This window comes from Anolis carolinensis, unplaced genomic scaffold (assembly GCF_035594765.1).
Source record: "Anolis carolinensis isolate JA03-04 unplaced genomic scaffold, rAnoCar3.1.pri scaffold_9, whole genome shotgun sequence".
Lineage (NCBI taxonomy): Eukaryota > Metazoa > Chordata > Lepidosauria > Squamata > Dactyloidae > Anolis > Anolis carolinensis.
The window spans coordinates 23,825,544-23,850,047 of NW_026943820.1; the positions used below are offsets into that span (position 1 = coordinate 23,825,544).

General features: G+C 41.1%; 1 protein-coding gene across 2 annotated transcripts in view; it reads right to left on the bottom strand.

Moving 5' to 3' along the window:
- The window catches only part of maf (MAF bZIP transcription factor), a 259,433-nt gene extending 235,215 nt beyond the window's left edge, over positions 1-24,218 (bottom strand). The window contains exons 1-2 of one of the 2 annotated variants that reach the window (XM_062961579.1): positions 22,965-24,218; positions 1,717-1,778 (exon numbers count right to left, since the gene is read on the bottom strand). In XM_062961579.1, the coding sequence (XP_062817649.1) occupies positions 1,745-1,778; positions 22,965-24,091 (1,161 nt within the window). In that variant the 5' untranslated portion in view covers positions 24,092-24,218 and the 3' untranslated portion in view covers positions 1,717-1,744. Of the gene's footprint in view, positions 1-1,716; positions 1,779-3,808; positions 6,463-22,964 lie in introns of those variants that run through there. The other variant, XM_008113923.3, reaches the window with a different exon arrangement.
- Positions 24,219-24,504: the final 286 nt, after the last annotated feature.

Here is a 24,504-nt window from a genome sequence, read left to right on the forward strand (position 1 = left end):
GGTGCAGAAGAAGCTGCATGGCAACTGAGAAATAATCATAGAATCCTAGAGTTGTAAGAGACCTCATGGGACATCCAGTCTAACCCCCTGCCAAAAAGCAGGAAAATCGCATTCAAACTACCCCCAACAGATGGCCATCTAGCCCATTTAAAAGCCTCCACCACACTTCAAGGCGGAGAGTTCCACTGCTGAACAGCTCTCAACAACTCACTCTTGCCCATCTCCAATACCATACACGTGATGCATCCGCTTCAACCATCTAATGATACATCCTTTTTTTCCAAAAAAAAAAATGTAAAGTAGAACAAAACCATTTCAGTGGACAGTATTGGAATATGAAGGCTAAAAGAAGAAATTAGAAAGATGAAGATATTAACAACTCCCACAAATCTTTCTCCATCATCCTCACTGTATTGATCTTAACAGTTCTATGGAATTAATCACAAAACTACTTGTTCCCTGCCCTGGTAGCAACCAAGTGTTATTCCAATGATCTGGTCTCTCTTGCAGTTTTATCACAACAGAACGAACAGAAATTCTACGCATAGCTTTCTCCATTCTTGCACCTTAATGCTGATCAATACAGCCAGCTAAATCCAGACAATCCATTCTCAAAGACTTGCTCTTGGGACACAGAGGGGGTTTAACTAAGCCAATAAGACACCTCTTTGTACCGTATATAATAATAATAATACAGTAGAGTCTCACTTATCCAACATAAACGGGTCAGCAGAATGTTGGATAAGCGAATATGTTGGATAATAAGGAGAGATGAAGGAGAAGCCTATTAAACACCAAATTAGGTTATGATTTTACAAATTAAGCACCAAAACATCATGTTATCCAACAAATTTGACAGAAAAAGTAGTTCAATACACAGCAATGCTATGTTGTAATTACTGTATTTACGAATTTAGCACCAAAAAATCACGATACATTGAAAACATTGACTACAAAAATGCGTTGGATAATCCAGAACATTGGATAAGCGAATGTTGGATAAGTGAGACTATACTGTATAAGATTACAGGAACTAATTTGTGGGGCACAGGAGGATTCTGTGCTGAGGTAGATGGGTATTTGTTGCAGTTGATGTGCTCCTTAAAGTCATAGGTAATTTATCAATGCAATTCTTGTAAAACACACACATAAATGCTACAACATTTGAAAAGACAGCACAGTAGAGTCTCACTTATCCAACATAAACGGGCCGGCAGAATGTTGGATAAGCGAATATGTTGGATCATAAGGAGGGATTAAGGAAAAGCCTATTAAACATCAAATTAGGTTATTATTTTACAAATGAAGCAGCAAAACATCATGTTAAACAACAAATAAAAAGTAGTTCAATATGCAGTAATGGTATGTAGTAATTACTGTATTTACGAATTTAGCACCAAAATATTATGATGTTTTGAAAACATTGACTACAAAAATGTGTTGGGTAATCCAGAACATTGGATAAGTGAATGTTGGATAAGTGAGACTCTACTGTACATGCAAGACACATTTTGGAGAAGCCTTCAGTCCACTACACTACATAACAGTTATTCTTAAAGTCCATACTAAATACAAGACTCTTTCCCCAAACCCTTTGTGGAAACTAACCAAGACATTTCCACTGTGTTCAAGATATGCGTTTATTTATGTCATGCTGAAACTTAGCTTTCTTTTTATGTTACAATTCCAACTAAGTAAGAGAAAAACAAATTGTACCTTGTCAGACTTCAGGTAACAGGAAATCTCACATCACTGATGCAGAAGAGTCTCTTGGATACCTAATTCCATAAAAATACACCAAAACAAACAAAGCATGATTAATAAAGACGTTCTTTAAAAGCTAAGCTGCATTAGCCTTGTAGAAAGCAAAAAGTCAATTACGGCATTAGTGAGAAATAAGCCCCATTTTGTTCAACAACAACAATAATAATAATAATAATAATAATAATAATAATAATAATAATAATAATAATGGCACTTCCTCTATATTTTGTTTCACATGGTAGCCTTAGGCTGCATCTACACTGTAGAATTAATGCAGTTTTTCACCACTTTGGGTGGCATGGTTCAATTATTTTATTATTTATTATTTATTTACAGCATTTATATTCCGCCCTTCTCACCCCGAAGGGGACTCAGGGCGGATCACATTGCACACATAAAGGCAAACATTCAATGCCATGACATAGAACAGAGACAGAGACAAGCCGCAGGCACCGGGCTGGGCTCGAACTCATGACCTCTTGGTCAGAGTGATTTGTTGATTTGTTGCAGCTGGCTTGCTTTCCAGCCTGCACCACAGCCCGGTGGCGCAGCCAATGCTATGGGATACTGGGGCTTTTAATTTGGTGAGACTTTTGGAAAATGAAAATTCCCACAACCTTTTGGAGATTTTATGATTTCTGGAAAGGCATGATCTTGTTAGAAGTCACAAGCTTTTGAAGAATGATCCCATAACCTTTTGGGGAAATGGCATTTATGCAAGGCAATTGGGTTTCTCGGCTGTTAAACTGATAAACTTAGATATCTTTGTTCTGTTATGCCAATGCACAAACACATAGAGTTTCAGAAGTATCCTTTTTCATTGCCCAAAACAATTACTCTCCCTTAAAACCTCTTGGTTTAAACAATGCTCTCACAAGACAAAAATAAGCAAATTTCTTTAAAAGTAACATAGTTGGTTTACTCACAAACTTCATGTATTCGGCATACAGGTACTTTGCTTATCAGTCCAGTTACAAACAGTTTTGAAGTAGTTTCTCTGTGTAGGTAACATAGGAAATCTTCCTTAGAATCAATAATCCATAGTCCAAAGTATCTCTCTGTTCTGAGAGTCTAATAGAGTTTCTGTCTAGACTGAAAGTCCAATGAAGTCTCAAGCATACAATTCCTACTGAAGTCTCAAGCATACGGTTCTAAAATGGAGTCTAAGCCCAGACCTGATCACATGGTCTACAGAATTAAAGCAAAATTACATACCAATGTACACATATACAATACAATAAGCAATTGTATACATGACAAATAACTAGTGGAGGCTTGAGAAGGTGGCTATTTCCGACAGAGACAACAGCACTCTTTGGCAGAGAAGGCTAAAGACCATGTAAGATTACAACTCCCATAACTCCCTAGCATGGCAGTCAAGCTGCATCAACTCTACAGTGTAGATGTACCCTTGGATTCAGTGGATAGTTAGTTACAAATAATCCAAGCCATTGTTTTAAGCAATAGCACAGTACCAATGGATTTAAGATTGTTTAAAATTCTTCCTTTTAACAATGCAGTGCTATACATGCCTACTTATAAGTAAGTCCTATTAATTTCTATGTACCGTATATACTCAAGTATAAGCCAACCCGAATATAAGCCGAGGCACGTAATTTTACCACAAAAAAACCTGGGAAAATATTGACTCCAGTATAAACCGAGATACCAATAACATTACATTAATTGAGGCATCAGTAGGTTAAATGTTTTTGAATATTTACATCAAGCTCAAATTTAAGATAAGACTGTCCAACTCTGATCAAATCATTATTCTCATCTTCTTCAATGTAAATGTGCTTATGTATCCATTTAATAATAATAGAGTAAAATAATACAAATAATACAAATAATAATAATAATAATAATAAATACAGGAAAATAATACAAGTAATAATAAATAGAATAGAATAATAAATACAATAATAATAATAAGATCAGAGTGAAATAATAAATGTATTATTAATAATAATAAAGAAAGAATAAAATATATGTAAAAGCAACAATAATAGAGAAAAATAATAAATGTAATAATACCAATAATAATACCTTATTATCCAACATATTCGCTTATCCAGCGTTCTGCCGGCCCGTTTATGTTGGATAAGTGAGACTCTACTGTATATTATTCATTTTTCATGACTACATTGAAACTAGAATAGAGAGAAATCAGCGTGGAAACTGCAAGAGGTAGCATAGATTGTTGTACATGGAAATAGTGGTAATAAATAGTTTTTGATTTATTAAATAGTTATACAGTAGAGTCCCACTTATCCAAGAACGTTGGATAAGTGAATATGTTGGATAATAAGGAGGGATTAAGGAAAAGCCTATTACACATCAAATTAGGTTATGGTTTTACAAATTAAGCAGCAAAACATCCTGTTATACAACAAATTTGACCGAAAAAGTAGTTCAATACGCAGTAATGCTATGTAGTAATTACTGTATTTACGAATTTAGCACCAAAATATCATGATGTATTGAAAACATTGGCTACAAAAATGCGTTGGATAATCCAGAATGTTGGATAAGCGAGTGTTGGATAAGTGAGACTCTACTGGCTCGGGCTGTGGAGCAGGCTGGAAAGCAGCTGCAATGAATCACTGCAATGAATCACTCTGACCAGGAGGTCATGAGTTCGAGGCCCGCTCGGAGCCATGTGTGTCTTGTCTTTGTTCTATGTTAAAAGGCATTGAATGTTTGCCTTATATGTGTACAATGTGATCCGCCCTGAGTCCCCTTCGGGGTGAGAAGGGCGGAATATAAATACTGTAAATAAATAAATAATAATAATAATACTGTAGTGGTAATAAATAGTTTTTGATTTATTAAATAGTTATATATTACAATTATACATTTTTGTTATTTAAACTATACATATTGTGAAATTATGGGGTTTTTTCTCGAAGTGACACACTACCCAAGTCATGCTAGGTTTTTGGTGAATTTTGACACACCAAGTGCAAAAGGTTGCCCATCATTGATATAGAGGCATATAACATGCCTCTATTTGCAGATCTTTTCAAACACCCAAATGTACGACTAGCATAGCAGATTTAAACGTATTTCAAGATTATACGGAAATCATATTACACTGTGTTATTTTTGAACAAAAATAAAAGTTTGGGGATACTGTCAAACAAAATGTGAGATCTGGCGTAGCTCCCGGGATCTCTTAAAGCAAATGGCTCCTTCAGGCCTGAAGTGTCATTTTCTTTCAGGTGACCTTTGCTTACATGCCAACTGGCAAATCCATTCTATTATGGATGCATTTCTTTGGAAGGCAAAGGTATTCAGTGCGCCCTCCCTGCCTCCTCGAAGAGGCTCCAAAGAAGTGTTGCAGTCAGCATCCTTTTATTATCTTTCAACTACGAAGAGGATATCCCTGTTCAGATACCGCAGCCCGCCCAATCGCATCAATAATGATCTGGAGTTGCAAGCGCACACCGCGGCAGGCTGCGGAGCTCAAATACTCAATTAAAATTTACTTGACGATTCGGTATGAACAGACAAGACACAGAACCAGGGAAGGCTGCATTAATTCCTAGCCAAGAAAGGCAATGCAGATTTATTAATTGGCTGATATCATTCCTGTTTCTTCTCTCTCTCTCTCTCTTTTTTTAATTTGGCAACATTGGTAGAAAAAGGTACTCATTTAATACATTATATTCCCCCATCATCAGTGTCTACTTTCTAATAGCATTGGTTTTTCTTAAGGAAAACTGTTTCAATCTGGAACATGGCCATACAGCCCGGAAAATTCACAGCAACCCAGTGTTTCAATCTAGTTTGACATGAATATTACTGTATATACTCATGTATAAGCCTAGTTTTTCAGCCTTTTTTTTAAGACTGAAAAAGCCCCCCTCGGCTTATACTCGAGTGAGGGCCCTGGTTGGCTTATATTTGAATCAGCTTATATTCGAGAATATATGGTACATTTATTATTTTTCTCTATTATAATTGGTATTATTACATTTATTATTTTTCTCTTTTATTGTTGCTACTATTACATTTATTTTACTCTTTTTTTATTACAGTAGAGTCTCACTTATCCAACACTCACTTATCCAAGCTTCTGGATTATCCAAGCCATTTTTGTAGTCAATGTTTTCAATATATCATGATATTTTGATGATAAATTTGTAAATACAGTAATTACTACATAACATTACTGCGTATTGAACTACTTTTTCTGCCAAATGTGTTGTATAACATGATGTTTTGGTGCGTAATTTGTAAAATCATAACCTAATTTGATGTGTAATAGGCTTTTCCTTAATCCCTCCTTATTATCCAACATATTCGCTTATCCAACGTTCTGCCGGCTCGTTTATGTTGGATAAGTGAGACTCTACTGTAGGTTATGATTTTACAAATTAAGCACCAAAACATCATGTTATACAACAAATTTGACAGAAAAAGTAGTTCATTACACATTAATGCTATGTAGTAATTGCTGTATTTACGAATTTAGCACCGGAATATCACGATGCATTGAAAACATTGACTACAAAAATGCGTTGGATAATCCAGAACGTTGGATAAGTGAGACTCTACTGTACAAGATATTGGCAATGACCTTGAAAGCCCTTCTCCTGTACAATCAACCCCATACATTCAGGTTCTTTGCAGGACACTTACTTCAACCAGGCAAAATGCAGTTGGCAACTTTTAGCCAAAGGACCTTTTTCACTAAATTAAAGAGAAAAAATATTATTACTGTATTATTATAACTATGTAACAAAATTTGAGGGGGGGAATCTGTTCCTAGTTTGAAAGTATTATTTCCCTTTTTAATTGTGCAGCACTTACTTTGAACGTAGTTGTCATACTCCAGGAACTGCATTTTTTGGCTGTCACAAAGTATGTGGGTTGTATCTGGGTTGTTGTGAGTTTTCTGGGCTGTATGGCTATGTTCCAGAAACATTCTCTCCTGACATTTCTCTCACATCTATGGCAAGCATCCTCAGAGGTTGTGAGGTCTGTTGGAAAATAGGCAGGTAGCATTTATATATCTGTGGAATATCCAGGGTGGGAGAAAGAAATCTTGTCTGTTGGAGGCAAGTCTAAATGTTGCAATTAGTTAGCTTGATTAGCATTGAATGGCTTTGCAGCTTCAAAGTCAGGCTGCTTCCTGCTTTGGGGGATCCTTTGTTGGGAAGTGTTTGCTGGCCCTGATTGTTTCATGTCTGGAATTCCTCTGTTTTTGAGTGTTGTTTTTATTTACTGTCCTGATTTTAGAGCTTTTTTAATACTGGTAGCCAAATTTTGTCAATTTTCATGGTTTCCTCCTTTTTGTTGAAATTGTTCACATGCTTGTGGATTTCAATGGCTTCTCTGTGTAGTCTGACATGGTGGTTGTGAGAGTGGTCCAGCATTTCTGTGTTCTCAAATAGTATCCTGTGTCCAGAAGTCAGCCATAGCAGAGCACTTGATGAACCAACCTGGACACAGCATATTATTTGAGAACACAGAAATGCTGGACCACTCTCACAACCACCATGTCAGACTACACAGAGAAGCCATTGAAATCCACAAGCATGTGGACAACTTCAACAGAAAGGAGGAAACCATGAAAATGAACAAAATCTGGCTACCAGTATTTAAAAAACTCTAAAATCAGGACAGCAAATAAAGAACAACACTCAGAAAACAGGGGAATTCCAGACAAAAAAAAAAATCATGGCCAGTTAACACCTCCCAACAAAGGATTCCCCCAGACAGGAATCAGCCAGGCTTTGAAGTTGCAAGGCCATTCAATGCTAATCAAGATAGCCAATGGCAACATTCACACTTGCCTCAGGCAGACAAGAGATCTTTCTCCCACCCTGGACATTATTCCACAGGTATATAAACCCCACTTGCCTAGTTTCCAACAGACCTCCCAACTTCTGAGGATGCCTGCCACAGATGTGGGCAAAATGTCAGGAGAGAATGCTTCTGGAACATAGCCATACAGCCCAGAAAACTCACAACAATCCAGTCAAAAATGCAGTTGGCAACTTTTAGCCAAAGGACCTTTTTTGCTGAATTAAAGAGGAAAATAGTGAAATATAAATATATATTATAACTATGCAATAAAATTTTTGGGGAAAAAAATCTGTTCCTGGTTTGAAAGTGTCATTTCCTGTTCAGTTGTGCAGTACTTACTTTGAAAGTAGTTGTCATACTCAACATTCTGGATTATCCAACACATTTTTGTAGTCAATGTTTTCTATGCATTTTGATATTTTGGTGCACCAAAATATCATAATGTATTGAAAACATTGACTACAAAAATGCGTTGGATAATCCAGAACGTTGGATAAGCGAGACTCTAATGGATGTGGACTCGGTTGAAACGCTATGAGATATTCATTGACAAACTCGAGCCAAATGTGCTGCAGGATGCCCCTCACACAAAAACAAAGTTTTGGCAGTTCAATCAACTTTCCCTATGTTTTTATGATAGAACCAATTAGGAAATGACATTTATAACCCAGGAACAAAAACTTGTGTTACATAGGTAAAGTAAAGGTAAAGGTTTTCCCCTGACGTTAAGTCCAGTCATGTCTGACTCTGGGGGTTGGTGCTCATCTCCATTTCTATGCCGAAGAGCCGGCGCTGTCCGTAGACACCTCCAAGGTCATGTGGCCATAGGCATGACTGCATGGAGCACCGTTACCTTCCCGCCGGAGCGGTACCTATTGATCTACTCACATTTGCATGTTTTCGAACTGCTAGGTTGGCAGAAGCTGGAGCTAACAGCGGGCGCTCACTCCGCTCCTCGGATTGGAACCTGGGACCTTTCGGTCTGCAAGTTCAGCAGCTCAGCGCTTCGCCACCGGGGCTCCTATTTTCTATATTGCTGTCCATTAACAATCATACTATTGATCTACTCACATTGGCATGTTTTCGAACTGCTAGGTTGGCAGGAGCTGGAGCTAACAGCGGGCGCTCACTCCGCTCCCGGGATTTGAACCTGGGACCTTTCAGTGCTCCGTGCTTTAACACACTTCCAGAGGGCGGATTTGGTTTCGCTCCGCTTTCCTTTTTTCCCTAAACGCAGCTTCCGGAGGGAATGCGGTTGCGAGTCAATATAAGCAAAGGGTCGGGAGAACTTTTCTAGCGGCTTGAAAAGAAAACAAACAAACAAGCCGGTGAAGAAAAGGCTGGGATTGTTGTCTTCTTCGTTTGCCCCGCGCCTGTATTGACAACAAAAACAATAACAAACCACCCGAGGAAATCCAAAAGCCAGCGCTTGCTTTGCGCCAGCCGAGTGTCTCTCGCACAAAAGGCTCTTTCCAGGCGCAGTTGTCTTCCAGGATCCGTCTCTTCTTCGACTCTGATCCCTAAATAAATGCATTCCTGTGGCGGCCGAAATGATGCCGCCACTCAAGGAAGATAGGCAGGCAGATAGGCAAAAAGAGAACATTTGCAAGGGAGAGAGAGGTTTGCAAGCAAAGGTGAGGAGGAGAAAAACCTCGGAAAGGAGAGGAACTTTGGCCCCGCCGGTTGTCAATAGATGCTTTGTATTCTTGGAAATGTTATCCGGTTAAAGCCTTTCGACTTGAAGGTTGGGTTGCTGACCTGAAGGCTGCCAGGTTCGAACCCAACCCGGGGAGAGCTCCCTCTATCAGCTCCAGCTCTATCTTGGGACATGAGGAAAGCCCTCCCACAAGGATGGTAGAAACATCAAAACATCCCCTGGATAACGTCCTTGCAGACGGCCAATTCTCCCACACCAGAAGCGACTTGCTGACCCGGAAAAAGTCGCTCCTGACACGGAAAAAATAAATAAATCCGTAACATTGTATTTTTCAATAGTGTTTTTCCCGAGGTTGAGGCAGGAAGGGAATCCGACGGAGAGTCGGGGAAGGTGGCAAGCAAGGCTTTGGGGGAAAAAGGGAATGCGGCATTAGGAGAAGGAAGGAAGGAAGGAATAAAAGAAGGAAGGAAGGAAGAAAAGAAGGAAGGAAGGAAGGAAGGAAGGAAGGAAGGAAGGAAGGAAGGAAGGAAGGAAGGAAGGAAGGAAGAAAAGAAGGAAGGAGGGAATAAAAGAAGGAAAAAAGGAAAGAAGGAAGGAAAGAAGGAAAGAAGGAAGGAATAAAGGAAGGAAGGAATAAAAGAAGGAAGTAAAGAAGGAATAAAAAAGGAAGAAAGGAAGAAAAGAAGGAAGGAAGGAAGAAAAGAAGGAAGGAAGGCATAAAAGAAAGAAAAAAAGGAAGGAATAAAAGAAGGAAAGAAGGAAGGAATAAAAGAAGGAAGGAAGGAAGACATAAAAGAAGGAAAAAAGGAAGGAATTAAAGAAGGAAAGAAGGAAGGAAGGAGTAAAAAATGAAGGAAGGAAGGAAGGAAGGAATAAAAGAAGGAAAAAAGGAAGGAGGGAATAAAAGAAGGAAAAAAGGAAGGAAGAAAAGAAGAAAGAAGAAAAGGAAGAAAAGAAGGGGAGAATGAGGGGGAGGGAGGGGGGAAAGAGGGAGGGAAGGAAGGATGAAAGGTGCATCTGTATTGCTGAATAAATACAGTCTCCCCCCCCCCCCCTTTCCTGCCATGGCTCAGTGTTCTGGATTCCAAGAAGTTGCAGTTTCACAAAGCCTTTCATCTTCTCTGCCAATGGGTTATGATGGTTCACCAAACTACAACTCCCAGGATTCCAAGTCTTTGAGCCATGGCTGTTCAAGCCCATTCCTTCGACCCTAAGAAAGTCCAGTCAGACGTTTTGTTGAAGGCTTTCATGGCTGGAATCACTGGGGTGCTGTGAGTTTTCCGGGCTGTATGGCCATGTTCCAGAAGCATTCTCTCCTGATGTTTCGCCCACATCTATGGCAGGCATCCTCAGAGGTTGGGAGGTCTGTTGGAAGCTAGGCAAGTGGGGTTTATATATCTGTGGAAGGCCCAGGGTGGGAGAAAGAACTCTTTGTCTGTTGGAGGAAAGTGTGAATGTTGTAATTGGCCACCTTGGTTAGCACTGTATGGCCTTTCAGCTTCAAGGTCTGGCTTCTTCCTGCCTGGGGAAATTCTTTGTTGGGAGGTGTTAACTGGCCCAGAGTGTTTGTCTGGAATTTCCCTGTTTTTGAGTGTTGTTCTTTATTTACTGTCCTGATTTTAGAGTTTTTTTTTTAAAAAAAAATTACTGGTAGCCAGATTTTGTTCATTTTCATGGTTTCCACCATTCTCAGTGTAGATGGGGTCACTGAGTCAAGGCATTGTTGGTCCCAGGGGGAGTTGCATCAATCTTTACAGCTCCCACTTTGGCCAACTTTTCCTCCCTTCCTCTCCTTCCTCCTCTATCCCTTCCTTCCTTCTTCCTTCCTTCTTTCATTTTTCCCTCACCTCCACCACCTCTTCTTTCCTTCCTTCCTTTCCTTCCGTCTGTTATATGTATGTTATATTTTGTGCATTTATGCATTATGCTTTATGCATTCTCATTGTCCTATTGGAGCCTCGGGTGGCGTAGTGGTTTAAAGCCTTGTAACTTGAAGGTTGGGTTGCTGACTTGAAGGCTGCCAGGTTTAAATCCCACCGGGGAAAGTGTGGATGAGCTCCCTCTATCAGCTCCAGCTCCATGTGGGGACATGAGAGAAGCCTCCCACAAGGATGGTAAAAACATCAAAAACATCCAGGCGTCCCCTGGGCAACATCCTCGTAGATGGCCAATTCTCTCACACCAGAAGCAACTTGCAGTTTCTCAAGTCGCTCCTGACACGGAAAAAAAAATTGTCCTATTAGTTACTGCATGGCTATTGGGCATGGCCCCTATGGGGATGGGGATGCGGGTTTCAATGTGATATATAACATACTTTGGCCTGAGTAAATGGATACTAAATGGTCGCATTGCAAAACAAAAACATATCAGTCTTATAGAACAAAATTTTCTCTTTCATATGATACTATTCCCAAGCATATTCAGGTAGACTCTATTTTAATAATTGGCTTTGAACTTTGGTAGATTTTACCATTTGCGTCAAAAGTGCCAAATTTGAAGAGATCCTGCAGGCTGCTTATAGATGCTGGGTAGTTGCAAATTTGGCAGTATTATGTCCAGCACAAGCATAATGCTTGGTCAAAAGTCTGTTTCTTCATTTGCATGGAAATGGTTGCAGTCTGAATACTGGTCAAAAGATTTTGCGACACATTTTAACGCACACTTTGAGTCAACTTGTTTGACTGGATTTTGCATCCATATTATGAAAATTAATTTCACTGGAATCAGCAGAAAACCTGTATAGGATTTCAATTTACAGTAGAGTCTCACTTATCCAAGCTTCACTTATCCAAGCTTCTGGATTATCCAAGCCATTTTTGTAGTCAATGTTTTCAATATATCGTGATATTTTGGTGCTAAATTCATAAATACAGTAATTACAACATAACATTACTGCGTATTGAACTACTTTTTCTGTCAAATTTGTTGTATAACATGTTTTGGTGCTTAATTTGTAAAATCATAACCTAATTTGATGTTTAATAGGCTTTTCCTTAATCCCTCCTTACTATCCAAGATATTCGCTTATCCAAGCTTCTGCCGGCCCATTTAGTTTGAATAAGTGAGACTCTACTGTACTAGCCATTCTTATACATTTAGTTTCAATTTTATTATACCTTAAAATGGTATAATACTGATTACCCTTCAGATAAGTAGGTTTAGATAAGCAACTATTGCAGTTAGGGAGCTCAAATACAGGAAATTTAGTTTAACACCCGACTGGTGCAACAGCTGAAATTTGAACAAAATTGAAAAACATGATGGTGGGAAGGTTTAGACCACTTGGCAAGGAAGGACCCTTTGTATTCCCTCTTTCTTCCAATAAGCCCTAGCCCCCCTCCTCCTTGCAGCTCTCTTCTGCCCGTCATCCTCACAACACCCTTGTGAGTGAGGCCAGGCTGACACAGAGGGATTTTCCCTTTCCTGAGTTTCAGAGCTCAATGGGGATTCAAAGCCGGAAAAGCCCAAACATCAGCGGAGGTGCCACCTCCTCTCCACAGAGTGGCTAGTAAAAGTGAAAAAAAGGAGGCACTATTTTTCATGCTGGGATTTTGGATTATTGACAGGTTGAACACTGAAAACAAAAATCCATAATGGGCTGCTAAAATTCCTGACATGCAAGGTTGACAATCAGAAAAGTTGCTACTCACAGTTTTGTTTATCTACCAAAATATCAAATGAGAGCATTGATTCCAATTCACCAAACCAGGTTTTTCTCTGTAAAATTAACATACTGTCCACCATTTATAAATTCCAGTCTTTCTAAGAGGATCCGTTCCCAAAATGTAAGATTTGGAGGGCTCTTGTTCCGTCTATATAAGAGGAATTTTTTCCAGCTTTCCCACATAATAAGGGTCACCTGCTAGTTCTAAAAAATACAAGCATTTGATTTTAAAATAAGGGATAGACTTTATAAAGAAAATATTAGTGCTGGGAGAAAAGGAACACCGAGTATGTTTGTGAATCCAAATATTTGAACCAGTGGTGGAGCTGGCCTGGACAATTTGGACAATGAACTTCAAGATTTTCCTTTTCCAAAAGTGAAATGATGCTCCAGAAGCAGTTTTGGTTCCCAAAACAGCCGCAGAGGAAAATCCTGATCTGGAACTAAACTCAGGGCCCTTCCACACAGCCATATAACCCAGAATATCAAGGCAGAAAATCCCACAATATCTGCTTTGAACTGGATCTGAGTCCACACTGCTATATATCCCAGTTCAAAGCAGATAATGTGGGATTTTATTCAGCAGTGTGGAAGGGGCCTAAGAGAAGAGGGAAGTCAGGCAGCTTCTTTGGACGAGGTTGCTCTGACAACCTTCATTTGGAGATAGCAGGCCAGTTAGAAAGAGAGATTCAGGAGCCAGGAAGCGCAAGGAGAAGAGGAGCGGGCCAGAGATCACCAGAAATTTATAAAAGGGGTAGATATGAGGAGAGGAAAGGGAATAGAAGGGTAATACTCAGTTCCTAGAGTGTTACAGAAAGGCACAGGCAGGTCCTTTTGGGAAGAATCACCAAAATTTGGGGTATTTAGCACCCACTCCATTTTCATCAGGCAAGGAGAATGAGGAATAGTGTGCATAAGATCCTGTAAAAATCTATGCAACAGTAAGCCCTTTGGCAAAAGGGGAAATGAGCTTCCAAATAAAGAATTATGCAGTGGAGCAACTTTTCTTAAAAACAAAAAAAGCTACAAATGATATTAAGCCTCTCTTTCCTTAAATTGTACTTTTTTCAGGGAGGGTTTGAAAGGTTTGCTTTGATTTCTCCTCCAGCCCATGTCAGTATCCGTTCAAAGGAAAGTTTTCTGAGTGCATAGTGCGGAGGTGCAAATCAGATAATCATGCTCTGCATGATGCAATGGATAAATATGTAGGAAAGAGCAACAAAATTGAGCAGAGCTGAGGTCTGAAAATAAACAAGGCAAACCAAGGCTTTCAGCCTCCTATAGTTGGATGGAGGGATTGTTCCTTCCAAGTTAGCAAGACTAGGTGTGATGTGGCATTGATCTCCTCCATGTAGCAATGCCAAGCATCTCAGGAGCCCATTGCAAGACGGCAGCACGCCTATGAGCAGCTGGATGAAGAGATGCAACCAGAGGAATGCTCAAGCCCAAAGCTATAGCAAGTGAAAGAGGCTCAACAGATTTAGCCAAAAACATATGTGCATTATTCTAAGAATGTTTGGGTAAGTTCTTTTAGTATGGAATGAATCAGCTGCGATGCCAAATTGTCAGTTACTTATACCCTGATCAAACTGTATACTATTTCCCTGTTATATGTGCCTTGAACGTCAATGTGTTGGAGCAGAGCTATTCCAGAAAAGCAATGTGAAGAAGGGCGGTGGTGGTGATGGATTTGCACGCTCCTGTCTGAAACAGAAACCTCTCCTTCTCCCAGCATCCAGAAGCGCAGCCTTGGAGGTTTTGGGTTACACATTTTCAGATTGCTGCCTCTTTTGCAGGCCTACTCATAAGAACAGGAAAATAAAAGTCACCATGCCTTCTGTGTTTACCAAAGACCCACAAATGAAGGAGGGTGAATACTATAGATAATGTTTCAGCTCATCTGTCTCTGCTTATTTGGAAGGTGGGGAGTGATTTTACTTGAAAAACTTTGTCCTGCATTCTTGCTTGTCCTTTGAGTAAGAATACTCATTCCTATTTTCCCACTTGCTCCCCCCCCCCCCTTACTTGGTTTCAGGTTAGAAATAAAAATTTGAACAGAAGGCAATCCCCATGTTCACAAACCTCTGGAGCTTTTATTTTAAAAAATAAGAAGAAAAAAGACCCAATTTTTCTGGAAGAAAGGTGCTGTTCTGATTCCAGTATATGATCGTTGCAGTGTAAATACTAACAGAGATCTAGTTTAACATTTTTCAAGAGTGGGAGGTGGACTGACCAGCCATGGTGAACCTTTTGGCCAAAGCTTCAAGCGTTTCAAATCAAAGACAGTGGGGTGGGGGTAGCCAGTTTCTCTGCTTGGCCCATGGCAGGTCGTTTACCCTTTGTTGACACATTAACTTGCTTGGAGAGAACTGCAGGGATGCAACCTATGGAGCCCGTCTGGGTTATCGGGGAAGAAGGTCAAGTACTAAAGGACATGTGTGCATTTCAGGATTTCTGAGGGAAACTGTGGGGGCTGAGTGTTCGTTAAAGCAAACGGAGGCGGGAAAGAGAAAGACCCTTGGCCCTGCACATTAACCAGCCACCAGCACATTTCCAGGGATTCCAACTGAGGCAGTTCTAAATGCATTACACTGGGATGGGCTGCTGTAGGCATTTGGACTTCAGCTCCCATTAGCAAAAAGCGAGGGAGGATGGGAGTTGATATCCAAGAATAGCTGGAAAACTGGAGTTATTACCCACCCCCACTTTCTTCCCTAAGTTTTTCAAGTTCACTGGGTTCATGACACTGACAGACACATACCGGGAACACACACCTCAACGTTAGTGCTGCACCTTTTTTTCAAAAGTGTTGGATGACCTTTGCCCTCTCGCTCAGTGTGCTTTTAAGACCAGCACCTTATAAACTTTCACAAGCCACAGCCTGCGTGTAAATCAAATCACAGACCATTTCTCCACCATTCCTCAGTCCTGTCCCACCTCTTATTTCTCCCTGCTCAACCCTCCCTCTTTAGTTATAAAACAGGGTGAGTAGTGATTTCATGAAAAGTCATTATCTCCCATAAGCACTTCCAAAATATTTCTTTCTCCTTCTTCAAAAAACTAAGTTGGTGGAGGCCCAAATTCCTGGAAGTCAGGATTCAATATCTAAGAGAAGAACTGAGTTTCTTCCTCAGAAAATCAAATGTGAATCAGTTTCACTCTCAGAGCCCATTGCGGCAGCTTACAGAAAGATCACCGTGTGGATCAAATTTATGGAGGGCAGGAGGAAAGGAAACATGTCAAGAATGCAGCCCTTTATACATAAAATAGAATACTCTTTAGGTTGTGTTTTTCCCCCTTTGTGTTGCCCTCCCTATAGAATCCGCTAGCCAGCATTTGCTGACCTATTTGTTTGAAGTTTCCCTGCTCTCCTACTTGGGGTAGAAAAATACACAACAAAGCCCTAAATATTAGAAAAGGAAAAAAAAGAACTCAGATGAAAATTTAGCCTGGTGGGATTTTGAATAGAAATTATGTTTTTGTTTAATGTAGCTGCCTCTGTAAACTGCTTTTGAATAAAAAAGAAAGAAACCCCAACCACAGGAGCAATTGGTCCAAGAAAAATTTACCTCTTTGCCAGCTCGCAGAATTAGTTTTCAGCCCCTTTGGGTTAGATTCTCATTTTTCTTAACTGCTCTGAACATAAGGAATGAGTATAAGAGAAAAAGACATTTTAAAAGCTGTATCTTCTCTTAATACACATTAGTTTGCCCAGTTCTGGTTCCCTGGCTGTAGGCAAATGAGGGTTTTATGCCGTAAACCAACCATGGGGGGAAGGGGAGGCTGCTCGATATACTTTTTGGAGCTTTTATAGAAAAATTCTTATCCAAGGCCAACAAGTGAAAAAAAAATGAGTCAGAGGACGATGCCTAAGACCTTTCAATATAATTACAGTTAGAAAAATGACACTGATCACCTGGGGAAAAACCCTCCCCAATACTTTCAGCTACATAAAAGAAAAGCAGCCAGTGTCATACAGTAATTCCACCTTGACTTTATCCTAGGTAGCTCCCTATATATCTGCTCCATATAGCTCCCTGTATACCTGTGATATATTTACCCACATTAGCCATAGTTAAGGTATACACCAAATACTACTGTAAAGCACGTTGCTTGACTTTCTCTTTTAAAACCTACAAACTAACCAAACACAGTAGAGAATCAGAAATGCAGTTTATTATAATAGAATATTATTTCCTTTTGATATAACCAGAGAGTTGAGTTGGGGGAGGGGGAATTAAAGAAAAGCACATGAGGAACATCACACAGAGTTAGTTCGTCACTCAAGATATAAATCAATTTTGCACAGCAAAATATGTAAAGGGGACAAAAAGTAACTGACAAGATTTTTTTATATTTATTGTGGTAAGATTTTTTTTCTCCATTTTTTTTAAAAAGACAGGATTATCAGTGCCTGAAAATAAAAACTGCTGATTAATGCCTTAAAACTATTTGTGGATTTGTGAAGTTACAGAAAATCCAGTTCTGCACCACAATACAACAGTAAAAAAATCTGCATCATTTAAAAAACGGAGCAGTAATGCCATCTTTGTAATTGTATAAATGGGATTAGCATCCTAGACAGGTTTTGTAAGGATTTATATCTTATGCTTCAGATTATATATTTAGTGCAATTCAGTCCCAAATATTTTAATGTTCATCTCTCCCATAAAAAAACAAAAAAGAAATTCCCAAGCCCCACCATACATTTTGAACGCAAAATACTCCTATTGATATAAACGGGAGGCTACCTTTTTAATACTTTGGTTTCCAAATACAGTCAATGGCATAGCAAAATCTACACATATTGAACTTATATTTAAGTTGCAAACACATGCTGGATTATCTAATTTTATGTTGTTAAAAAAAAACAGTCCCGTTGTAAATTCTACCCTCTTTTAACATCACAACAGTGAACGATTTAGTGCATCATGTTTAAAACAAAAATAAAAACAAAACCCTATCTCTAAACAGACCTAACTCTTTTGAATTCATTTATAACATTCCTTTATCTGTAGCATACATGTGAAGTGGGCTAACAGACAATAAAAGCTAGAATTAAATTATATACCTGGAGCCCATTGCATTGCACATTTGACAATGACAAAACGCAAAAAGGGGAGAATAAGGAAATGGGGCAATCATTCCAAAATAAATTTTTTGACTGCTTTAAGCAACATCATCTTCAAATCCCATAAACTGGAAGTAATTTTTTTAAAGAATATGTTTTACAACTTCTTGTAGTTCTCTTTCTTTTTTGCACATTAAGGTAATCACAATCCATTTTGGCATCTTGTACATGTGTGTATTTTTTAAAAGATGGCGTATTTCAATGCCTTACAAAGAAGTCTGAAGTTCTGAGCAACTCAAAGCAGTTTCCAGAGCAGATGCAAACTTGAATGGGGGAAAGAACACCCAACAAGGCTGCACTTTTTTGCTTTTCTATTCAAAAAAGTGTCCAGGCAACACAAATAAAAAGATGAATGTCATGCCATTATAGTTTCCAAAGTCCATATCCAAGCAAAAGGAAAATAAAATATACCGTACATGTCCAGCATGCAGGGCTAATTTCAATATAATGTCTTTTTTTTTCTTTCTTTCTCCCCATAGTTTTTGGGAACGATGACAGAGTTAATTGATGCTAAGACAAAGTGGCAAGCATAATAATGTATGAGATGAGAATGGGAGTCTAATGGTAGCCTCAAAGTTACTCCATTTGGCAACTTCCGAGGCCATAACTCACAGCATGAACAACATGGGAAGTCGATGCAGGCGTCATTCAGGTAGGTTGATCTAGATAAATTCTCTAGGTTTAGCACAACAGCTGGAACTCAGCAAATCCCAAAGTCTGAAATCGGTATATAGCTATGTTTTGCTTTGTTATTCTTCTATTCCCCCATTATTCTCAGAGAAGGAAAAGCTGAAAGCGACCCCCAAGAAGTAACTTTTTGGTGTGTGTGTATTAAGATACCGCAAACTCAAAAAAGGAAAGGAAGGGGGAAGGGGAGAAAACACAAACTGAGTAATAATGATAATAAATCCCAACCATGTAGATGGCAGGTTTTAAAAGCTGAACATGCCAGGCATGAAAAGTGGAGCTGGTGAGAAGTCCGGATTTCAAAAACAAAAGTGCACACATTACACACACATATATGGAGCAAGGAGAAAACAAAAAAGTGAGGGGGGATGCTAGGGGTGCAGCAACACTTTGGAATGAATGCCAAGGCTCCATGATATGAAGTTTTGAAAGTTGCAGTTTGGTGAGACACAGCCCTCTTAGGCAAAGAGGGCTGAAGACCTTGTCAAACTGCAACTCCCAGACAGTGGTGGACTGGATTATTGCATTTACATTTATTATCTATTTATCCTGCCGGTAATATGTACAATGTATGTACTCATTAATTACTAAAATGCATTTATTTCACCATAAATTGAATTGTACCTTTTCTCACTTACTTTTTTAAAAAAATCATTTATTTTTCATAGAAATTAAAGGATAGCCTTACAGCTTGGGCGAGCCCCTTTTAGCGTCAATAAGTTATAAACCCGATTTGCCTTGGCAGTTCATGTGGCATCAAACTGTATTAACTCTACAGTACAGAAGCACCCGAAGTGTGACTATCGGTAAATCAAAAACATTGGCCAACACTCATTTTGGTGTCTCAAATATGAGCTCTGTTTTGGGTGTATTTGACCTGCTGATTCAAAAAAGTCACCAGTTTTTCCTTATCAGTTCTAGTTTTTGCAATACCAAACATATGCCATCTACCAGTCACTATCAGCTGGCCCATAGAAAATCATAATGGTCATATCTAAGGCTGGATCTACACTGGCAAATAATGCAGTTTCAGAATGGGGCAGGGAGTACAGATCTGAGAATAGACCAATAGTAGTAGTAATAATGCAGATTAACTGCACTGAACTGGATTATAATGGCAGCATAGACTCAGATAACCCAGTTGAACACATGTAATCTGCATTCTGAAACTGCATTATAAAGCAGTGTAGATCCAGCCTTAGAAACTAGAGCTGATGTGGTCTATACAGTGACCTTTTCTGAATCAGTAACTGCCAAGAGGCCTAAAAATGAAGATTTTTGAAGGCAGGGGTTGGACTGTGAAATCAAGCTAATGATTGAAATGGCTTGCTTGAAATGTAATTTTGCCTGTTTTTATTGTATGTTAACTTTATATCCACCGACAGATATTTAATTTTTACATTGGCCTTGTTTCAAATGGTTCTCAGGTGGCATGGTTGTTGGTCGGGTTGATCTACACTGCCACAGAGCCAAGGGCCCTTCCACACAGCCATATAACCCAGAATATCAAGGCAGAAAATCCCACAATATCTTCTTTGAACTGGGTTATCTGAATCCACTGCCATATAATCCAGTTCGAAGCAGATAATGTGGTATTTTATTCAGATGTGTGGAAGCAGCCCCAGTCTCAGAGTGCAGAGGAATTGCATTGAACTGGACTATGTGAATCTACCTGGCCTTATCATGCAGTCGAATACAGTTCATCTGCATCCTGCAACTGAATTCTATGGCAGTTTAGATCCCGCCTTAGGTCCCATCTACACTGACTATTTTATGCAGTTCGAACAGCATTACACTATGTAACAAAACTTGAACAACAACAAAAAAATATGTTCCTGGTTTGAAAAAGTGCACTCCTTATTTGAAAGTAGTTGTTGGGACTCCAGAAACTTCATTTCGGAGGCTGCCATAAACTAGGTTGAATATTGGTCGAGAGATTAATTGAAAAAAACAACAACTATTGCAACATGTGCTGCAGTTTAATACACTTTCCCCTATGTTTTTATGATAGAACCAATTAAGGAATGACATTGATAACTCAGGAACAAAAATGGTGTTACATAGGGTTAAAACCTTGTGCCGGCAGTACTGCTGACCAAAAGGTTGGTGGTTCGAATCCGGGGAGCGGAGTGAGCTCCCATCTGTCAGCTCCAGCTTGCCATGTGGGGACACGAGAGAAGCCTCCCACACGATAGTAAAATATCTGGGTGTCCCCTAGGCAACGTCCTTGCAGACGGCCAATTCTCTCACACCAGAAGTGACTTGCAGTTTCTCAAGTTGCTCCCGACATGAAAAAAATTATATAGGGTTATCGATCATTTATTTTTCTATCTATATATGCCGTATTTACTTTGTAAACTTCCTTTTTGTGGCCACCACAAAAACTAGGTTGAATTGATTGAGGCTCTCTGATGAAAGATCTTCATTGCAAAAATGATAGTTTGAAAACTTCCTTTTTGTGGCTATCACTAAGTTGAATTGGTTGAGACTCTCTGATGAGATCATTGCAAAAAGGATTGCAAAATGTGCTAGACTTGTTTTTATCCACAGCTAGGACTGCATTTTATGAATTTTAAAGTTTTACATTGTAATTATGTATGTGTGTGTAATTTTATGGTTTTATCTTTTAAAATTATGTATTGTCTATATGCGGCACTTTTGTTAGCTGTATTTTGTTAGCTGCCCCGAGTCCCTTCGGGGAGATGGCAGCGGGGTAGAAATAAAATTTATTTGTATTATTATAAAGCGGGATGTCCAACTGCAGTTTAATAAAAAAAAATTATGATAGAACCTGCGTGTTTCATCAGGCATGGGCAAACTTTGGCGCTCCAGGTGTTTCGGACTTCAACTCTAACAGCCAGTAGGCTGGATTGCCGGGTTTTCCAGGCTGTATGTCCATGTACCGGAAACATTCTCTCCTGATATTTCACCCACATCTATGGCAGGCATCCTCAAAGGTTGTGAGGTTTGTTGGAAACTAGGCAAGTGGGGTTTATATATCTGTGGAATGCCGGTAGGCTGTTAGGAATGGTGAGAGGTGAAGTCAGAAACACCTGTAAGGCTGAAATTTGCCCATGCCTATGTTACATAGTGGAGCCTACAATAGCATAGTGGGTTAAACCACTGAGGACCATCATCCTCGAACTATGAGGGATCGCCTAAGTAAGTAAGTGAGGTACTGAACTTGCTGGTGGTCCGAATTCGGGGAGTGGGATGAGCTCCAGCTGTTAGCCTCAGCTTTTGCTAATCTAGCAGTTTGAAAACATGAAAATGCGAGTAGATTAATAGGTACCACTCTGGTGGGAAGGCAAAAGTGCTCCATGCAGTCATGCCACCACTTGGCTCAGAAATGGAGATGAGCACCAACCCCCAGAGTCGGACACAACTAGACTCAACGTCAGGGGGAAACCTTTCCCTTTTCCTAATGTTACACAGTGGTGTTTTATACAGTCCAACAAGCATTATATAGCAATGTAGATGGAGCCTAGGAGCAGAAAGGCAGGTTATATATACAGTAGAGTCTCACTTATCCAACGTTCTGGATTGTCCAATGCATTTTTTGTAGTCAAAGTTTTCAATATATCGTAAATACAGTAATTACAACATAGCATTACTGCGTATTGAACTAATTTTTCTGTCAAATTTGTTGTCTAACATGATGTTTTGGTGCTCAATTTGTAAAATCATAAACTAATTTGATATTCAATAGGCTTTTCCTTAATGCCTCCTTATTATCCAAGATATTTGCTTATCCAAGCTTCTGCCGGCCCGTTAATGTTGGATAAGTGAGACTCTACTGTGTATTGTGATATTTTGGTGCTAAATTTGTAAATACAGTAATTACAACATAGCATTACTGCGTATTGAACTACTTTTTCCATCAAATTTGTTGTCTAACATGATGCTTTAGTGCTTAATTTTAAAATCATAACTTACTTTGATGTTTAATAAGCTTTTCCTTAATGCCTCCTTATTATCCAACATATTCACTTATCCAACGTTCTGCCGGCTGGTTTATGTTGGATAAGTGAGACTCTACTGTAATATAAATAAAGAGGAATATGAATTTGGGTTCATGCTGCGAATGGTGTTTGCTCCAAAGAGGGGGAGAACTTTGGCAAGGGGTCGGGGGTCGTGTTTGTTCGCCTGCGAGGGGATGAATGGGGAGGGGGGAGTTCCAGGATGCAGACTTGAAAGAAAGGGGGTTCTTTCTCTTTTTTTTTTTTGTTGTTCTCTAGACTCACATGAAAAACTCTGGCGAGGAGGGGCTGGCTCCGCTCCCGCTGTTGTCGTGGCTGGAGCCGTTTTCTCGGAAGCCGCTGCTGACCAGCTTCTCGTACTTCTCCTTGTAGGCGTCCCTCTCCCGGACCAGCCTGGAGATCTCCTGCTTGAGGTGCTCGACCTGCGAGAGGAGCTGGGTCTTCTCGGACTCGAGCACGTGCCGCTGCTGGACCCGCTTGAAGCGGCACGACTGGGCGTAGCCGCGGTTCTTGAGCGTGCGGCGCTTCTGCTTGAGCCGGATCACCTCCTCCTTGCTGACGCCGCGCAGCTGCCGGTTGAGCTCCCGCACCGACATGGTGACGAGCTGGTCGTCGGAGAAGCGGTCGTCGAAGGGCGACGAGGAGTGGGAGGACGACGACACCGGCGCGGGAGGGAGGCTCGCGTTGCCGGCGTGCGGGTGCGCGGGGGGGAGGCCGTTGCCGGCCGCGGCGCTGGAAGAGTGGTGGCTGCTGTGGTGGTGCGGGTGGTGGTGGTGGTAGTGCTGGGCTCCGTTCTGCTGCTGAGCCGCCGCCGCTGCGATCACGGCGGACACCACCGCCGCCGCGGAGCCCATCTCGTCCGCGTTGCTTCCCAGCGGCTGCCCTCGGTTGTAGCCATCGAAGCCGGCGTTGCGGGCGACGCTTTGGAGCTGGTGGTGGCTGCTGCTGATGAGGGCCTCCACCGCGTCCTCGGGGCTGAACGCCAGCGCCTCGGGGTTGAGCTGCGTCGGGTAGCCGCTCATCCAGTAGTAGTCTTCCAAGGGGCCCTTCTGGTCGTTGCCTCCCGCGCCGCCGTGGCCCGCGCCGCCCCCGCCTTGCCCTCCTCCTCCTCCGCCGCCGCCGCCGCCCCCCGAGGAGCCCGGGCTGGGCGCGGAGAAGCTGGGCGAGGGCGGCACGGAGCTGCAGGGCGTGCTCATCGGCGTGGAGGAGAGCGAGCCGCCGGCGATGAGGCGCCCGCACTGGCTGATGAGGCGCTCGCTCTCCAGCGGCTCCTTCTTCACCTCGAACTTCATGAGGTCGAAGTCGTTGACGTATTCCATGGCCAGGGGGCTGGTGGGCAAGTCCGGGGCGCCGCCGGTGTTGCTGCCCAGGGCGAGCTCCGAGGACGGCATCCTCTTCGCCGCCACCGTCCGCCAGAAGGGGTGCGAGGCGGCGGAGGAGGGGACCAGCGGGTTGCCGCCTTGGCTCGCCAGCTTGGCAACGGGAAGGCGGGAGAGGAGCGGCGAGAGAGACCGAGCCGTCCTCCTTCGCAGCCGGCACTGGCTCTACTCGGCCGCCCTCTGCATTGGCTTCTCCTCCCTTCGCTCCCTCCTCCCCTTCCTCTCTCTCTCTCTCTGCGCTCTGAGGAGAAAGAGAGAGAGAAACCGACACCGCTTTCTTCTTTCCCGCCTCAACTTCTTCAGTCGCTTTTGCCAACCAGCTCTGAGGCGAAAGAGAGAGAAACCTGCACTCTTCCTATCGCCTTCTGCTCTGAGGCGATGGAGAAAAACCACTCTTCTTCGCTCTTCCGATGGCCTCCTACTCT